Below are 5847 nucleotides of genomic sequence, written 5' to 3'. Positions count from 1 at the left end.
CCCCGCCCCAGCTCTGGATGAGCGTGGCACGCCTGGGACAGCGAGCTCCTCTCCCTCCAGCGCTGGGTTGGGCAGGGCCGCATCAGCACCAACCGCTCATTGTCAGCTGCTCAGTTTCCTGAGACTGGGTCTCGCGCACCCAGGCTGCTCCTCCAGTGTGCAGTCCTCCTGCCTCAGCCTCCTGAGCAGCTGGGACCAGAGGTGGCACTGGGCGCCCGATTCCAACGGACTACTTGACCACACTTTCCCAGACTCCCTCAGGCTGTTGGGGACCACAGGGACACAGGAGGGTGATGCCACACGGCCCTCACAGCGGGTAGCACACTGCGGTGAAACCCTGCACCCACAGAGGAAGCGCCCTCCTCCTTCCTTCCTCGGCGTGGGGGAGGCTGCTGTGGCTGTCTGTGACTTCCGCCCTGCCACGGCCCAAGAGCTCAGCACACTAGCACGCTCCAATTCGTGAGGGGACGGAGGGGGCGGGGGGCGGCGGCAGGATGCTGCAGCCCCGGGCCAGGAGGGCATTTCTCCGAGAAACCTCGTCAGAAGCCGAAGGCAGCTGAGTGTTAGCGACAGGCGCTGCTGTGTGCCGGGCTGCGGGTGCCACCACCGTCCGCGCAGCGGGCGGCTCGCTGTGTGCGTGCTCTGCTGGCCACCTGACGGCCACCCGGCTGCGTCCTCCGCGCCTGTTGAGGAACTGCCTGAACAGCCACGGGCACGGGGAGGCAGCGCCAGCGCTCTGGGGAATGTGTTGTAAGCAATATTAAATGTAAGTCTTGGCACCTTTGGCGTTTTTGTCCAAATAGACCTCGACGTACGAGGTGGGCACGTAGCCCTCCTCGTCCTCCCTCCTCCGGATGCGCGTCCACCCGTCCCCTTTGTCCTCCTCGATGACGTACAGCGTTTCCCCTTCAGCCACCGAGATGGTTCCTTCGTTCTGACCTGCAGGAGCGACAGCAGACTATTTGAGACTCTCACGGATAGCTGGATGTGGTGGCACACACCCGTCATCCCGGCACTCAGGAGGCTGAGGCAGGAGGCCTGCTGGGCTACACAGTGAGGCCCTGGCCCAAAATAAAAAATCAACTGGAGATGTAGCTCAGTGTGGAAGCCCCGGGGCCAATTCCCAGTACTGCAAAAACAAAACGAAAGCCCCAGTGGGTGAAGGTCACCCCTCCAGGGGCTCCCAGCCCTGCGCCAGCCCTCTCAGGAGCACCTGCCAGGCCTGGCCTCTGGGTCCTGGGTCAGAACCCGCCTGGTATTTCTGGCTATTCCTGCTTCCTAACACATCCTCTGGAGCTGAGGGCAAATCCGCCTCTGACCTCGGCACCACCTGAGACCGGGCCACAGCTGCCGGGGTAGCTGCGCGGGCAGGCGTGCACCACGGAGGTGGCGTGAATACAGGCCAATCCAGCTCCTCCCCAACCTGCACCTCCCACCTCCTGTCACAGACCCAGGCCACCTGAGGCCCACACCCAGGCTGCACACCTTCAAATGTGTAGAGGGCCTTGCAGGTCCCAATGGCTGGCAGCGGCTCCTCGTCCTCAAACTCATCGTCGAAGTCTGTGGCCAGCACCTTGACTTCGTTCTCCTGGCTCTGCTCCTCCGTGTAGCTGCCATCCGGGCTGCTCAAGACAGGAAGACACACGGCCACTATAGCGCCCACCGCCAGCCACCTCCCCTTCCTCTTCCTGGCTCCTGTTGTCTTTTTTTTGTTTTTGAGACAGGGTCTTGCTATGCACCTCAGGCTGGCCTTGAGCTCACTTTGTAGTCTGGGCTAGTCTCGAACTTGCCACGATCCTCCTGCCTCAGCCTTCTGAGCGCCACAGCCACACCTGGTTCCTGTTGCCTTTTATTCTGCCTTCATTTGCTTATACTTTAGGTTTTGCACAAAACAGCAACCTTGCCTTGTGTCTTATTTATTTCACTTAACATCCTGGGCCTGAGGTGCGGCCGCTTCCTCCGGGCAGGCGGCTCGGGGTTGCATTTCTTTATGGAAAGCGGTGCTTCGCTGATAGACACGCAGGCTGCCGACAACGTTCAGCTGTTCCGAGCTGTGCGGCTACAAGCGCGGGTGTGTACACGCTGCCTGAGAGGGCCCTTTGACTCTCGGAAGGTTCCCGAAAGGGGATGCCTGGGTGAGGCGGGGGCTCGGTCTTGGGAGCTGGAGGAACCTCCATGCGCACCCAATTCCTCCCAGAGGGCCACAATTCCATGACCTGGCCTTGACCTCGGGGGACGGGGACAGGATGGGGGCCAGGACACCCAGTGGACAGGGCGACGCCCGGGCAGAAACTGTACCTCTCGCGGTCCTGGGCGCAGTTGTGTGTGGCCGGCGGCTGCTGGCCTTCGAACATCCCGCTCTGCCTGCGCACCTGGTCGCCTCGCCCAGGGAGGCGGCCCTCCACCTCCGCCAGCCAGGTCTGCGGACAGAAGCGAGACTCTCACCCAGTGCCCTGGGGTTGCACGCCTGTCCTGAGATCCCACCTCCGGAGCACTCGGTGGTCACTCACAATGAGGCGAGGGGACCCAAGGCCACCACATTCTCTCCCTGTGCCAGACAGTGACAGAGCCCGGTTCATTCCACACCCATGATGAGACGGAGGCCTGTGCGGTGCCGTACCTGGGCTGCAGGCTGTGAACTGGCCTCAGGTGAGTCACTTCCAGTCCCTAAACTCTATGACCAGGAAGTCACCTGGAGAAACCCAAAAGCCCTGTGCCTGTCCCCCTGGTGGTGCTCAGGGTGAAGAGCTTAAGCACTAAGCTCCACCCGCAGCCACCTTTGCTCACTGTCAAATTTTGAGACCAGGTCTGAGTCCCTAAGTTGCCAAGGCTGGGCTTGAATTTGTGATCTTCCTGCCTCAGCCTCAGAGTGCTGGGATGACAGGTGTGCAGGTGCTCCCCACGCTGCTGTCCCCAGGGAAGGAGCCACACAACCAGCCCCAGCGAACCCTGGGAATGACACCCAGCCCCCACCTCAAATTTCTGAGCCTCAAGCCGCAGCCTCTCGGCATTCTGGGTGACCTCCGCAAGCTTGTGGTCCAGGCTGGCCGGGTCTCCCATCTGCGGGTTCTTCAGGTAGACGTCTTTCATCTTGGTTATGGCGTCTCTGAACACAAATGAGAACACAGGAGTGGCTGTCACAGCACCAGGGATTCTGTCACTCTGATGGTGACAAGACCGGAAGCGGGAAGAGAACATGAGAGAACACCCAGTGTGGATCCAGAGGGGTGACAGGTGGTTGCTTCCCGACTCCTTGGTGGAACTGTGTCCCAAGGTCTCTAGCATCCTAGGCTTGTGTTTACATTTGGCTGCCTTTCTTTTTTTTATTTTTTGGTGGAACCGGGGATTGAACTCAGATCCTTGTGTTTGGCAGTCAAGCGCTTATCCTACTGAGCCATCTCCCCGGCCCCATGCCTTTCTTTTTTAAAACATGTTTATACTTATTTAGACTTTTCTGAAACAGGGTCTGACTATGGCTGGCCTTGGACTTAACAGTGACCCTCGTGCCTCAGTCCCCCAAGCGCTGGGATGATAGGCACCTGCCATCCGCCTAGCCCAGCAGGAAGATCTGAAGTTAGGAGGTGGGCAGGGGTGAGGGTGGGAGTTGTGCCCGCTGCCCTCATTTAGCTGGGTATGGGCATCCTAGCACTTGGGAGGCTGAGGCAGGAGGATCCCTGAGACTTCACGGCCAGCCTGGGCTACACAGTTAAGGCCGGCCTGAACTGCACAGCAAGATCCTATGTCAAAAACCAAAACCAAAATCAAGTAAGTCTCACTCATTTGTGCAAAATAACTATTCATTCATACCGAGAGAGCTCGGGACAGAGGCTCAAAGTGGAGCACTTGTATAGAGCGTGTGCGAGAGTGTGTTCCTGTAAGCGTGAGTGTGTGTGGCCCCAGGCTCCACCCGCCCTACCGAGAGTGAGCGGAGGCGCGCTGCGTGGACTTCAGCTAAAGTCTGAACAAAGCCTCCCGGCCCCAGCAGCTGGGAGCCGGCTGCGAGTTTTCCAGCTCCCCAGGCCTGCCGGGGCCTCCCAAGCGCACGCCGGTTCCTACCTCTGATCCATCTCCTTCTGGATCTCCTTGTTCAGCTCATCCACCTTCTGCTGCAGCTTCTTCCTCCTCTGCTCGGGCGGGAGGTTGCTGAAGTCCTCAGGCGCGGCCCCCTGAGGACACAGAGAGGTGTGAGCACAGCTGGCAGGGAGGATGGATCAACACAGGTGAGCCCAGCACCCCAGCACGGCCAACGCCTCCTGCCTGGTAAGGAGGGCGTGGGGCACCTCGCCCCAGACGGGGTCCACCCACTGTCTCCCTAATGAGAGGAGATGCGTCCTCTCCCAACTACTCTGCACCCCATCTGCTGCTTTCTCTTCTTTTTTGTCTAGCTTTTGTGAGACAGGGTCTTGCTATGTAGCCCAGGCTGGCCTGGAACTCAGCGATGATCCTCCTGACTCAGCCTCATAAGAGCAGGGATCACAGGCGCGGGCCACTACCCCTGGCTGACCCTGCTGCTTTCATTCCTAGTCTGAGTGTTCCTCTCGGTTTCTTCACAAAAAGCTGGAACAGAAATTTCCATCCCAGCTCAGTGCCAGATAGGCATAGCATTTCTCTGGGACTGCGGGCAAAGAGGACATTAAAAAAAAAATTAAAAAAACATAATCACCTCTTCCCTTCTTAGAGCAGCCCCACAGAGTGCCCAGCTTGGCCTCACAGGCAGCTCCTCAGAGCAGAGGACAGTGACCTTGCCGTTTTGAACTTGCCACAAAATGTGTATTATTGGCTGGGTGTGGCTGCGCACGCCTGTTATCCCAGCACTCCAGAGGCTTGAGGCAGAAGGATCAGGACGAGTTCGAGACCAGCCTGGGCTACCCAATGAGCTCAAGGCCAGCTTGAGCCGCGCAGTGAGCCCCTACCTCCAAAAGGCAAAAAGAAAAAGAAAAAAAGCTACCAAACAACAATGAAAACCAATCGCAGCCTCCTCTGCGGCGGGCTCCAGGGCGGCTCCGTGCGCAGGGTCAGGTGTCTGCAGGAGCCTCCAGGGGCACCCGGCTGTGAAGGGAGCCCTGGCCAGACTGCGCTCCGCTCCTTGGTGAGTGAAACCCATTCACGCAGCCAGGCCAAGCCAGGGAATTCAGAAAAGAGATTTTCTTTGAAAACCTCCATTCTTTTAAAACAAGAGCTTGACTGGCTCGGAGTGGGTGGCAGGCAGGCCGGACAATGGGATTCCGGAAGGGGCTGCCGCGGCCAAGCAGCTTACGGGGGCTTGTGACGGCTGGGCCGGAATGCGAGAGCCAGCAGCAGGCTGTCGGAAGGGCCACCCGAGCTCGTGGAGGGGCTCCTGCTGGCGGGGCGCAGGAGGGGCCGGCGGTGGCCGCGCGTGCGTGGGTGTGCGTGTGCATGTTGAATATAAAGGCGTGACTCGCTCTTCAGCTCCACACACACAGTGTCTGGAATATTGGGGACTTAAATGACTTAAATGCAGATCAGCATGTTCTCCAGAACTGGGGTTTTTGGTTTTTCAAAATCTGGACCGTGCTGGGTGTGCTGACGCACACCTGTGGTCCCCGCACTTGGGAGGCTGAGGCAAGAGGATCGCCATTGATTTTTTTTCCTTTTGCATTTTAGGGAAGGGTCTACAGGTGTTCAGGGCCTCACTACTAGATCGGACTCGTAGTGATTCTCCTGTTTACAGCCTCCTAAGTGCTGGAATTACAGGCATGGCTACCATACCCAGTCTCAATCGCGGCCTCCTGGGGGCAGGGCTGGCACGAGGGATCGAACATCCCCCCTCCTTGCAGGTGCTTTAATCCACTGAGCTATTTGGCCAGCCCTCGCCATTGATTTTGA

At 58.8% G+C, this 5847-nt stretch overlaps 1 protein-coding gene across 1 annotated transcript in view; it reads right to left on the bottom strand.

The window, feature by feature from the left end:
* Window positions 1-5847, bottom strand: part of Fnbp1 (formin binding protein 1) — a 75045-nt gene continuing 69198 nt past the window's right edge. Inside the window, exons 12-16 of the mRNA XM_004640568.2 lie at window positions 4057-4166; window positions 2974-3106; window positions 2299-2420; window positions 1486-1622; window positions 1-939 (exon numbers count right to left, since the gene is read on the bottom strand). Of these exons, the coding sequence (XP_004640625.1) occupies window positions 761-939; window positions 1486-1622; window positions 2299-2420; window positions 2974-3106; window positions 4057-4166 (681 nt within the window). The 3' untranslated portion in view covers window positions 1-760. The remainder of the gene's footprint in view (window positions 940-1485; window positions 1623-2298; window positions 2421-2973; window positions 3107-4056; window positions 4167-5847) is intronic.

Source organism: Octodon degus, unplaced genomic scaffold, assembly GCF_000260255.1.
Source record: "Octodon degus isolate 3935 unplaced genomic scaffold, OctDeg1.0 scaffold00123, whole genome shotgun sequence".
NCBI classification, from domain to species: Eukaryota; Metazoa; Chordata; class Mammalia; order Rodentia; family Octodontidae; genus Octodon; species Octodon degus.
Note: the sequence above shows the minus strand (reverse complement) of the source record. Positions and strands in the feature narration are given on the sequence as shown.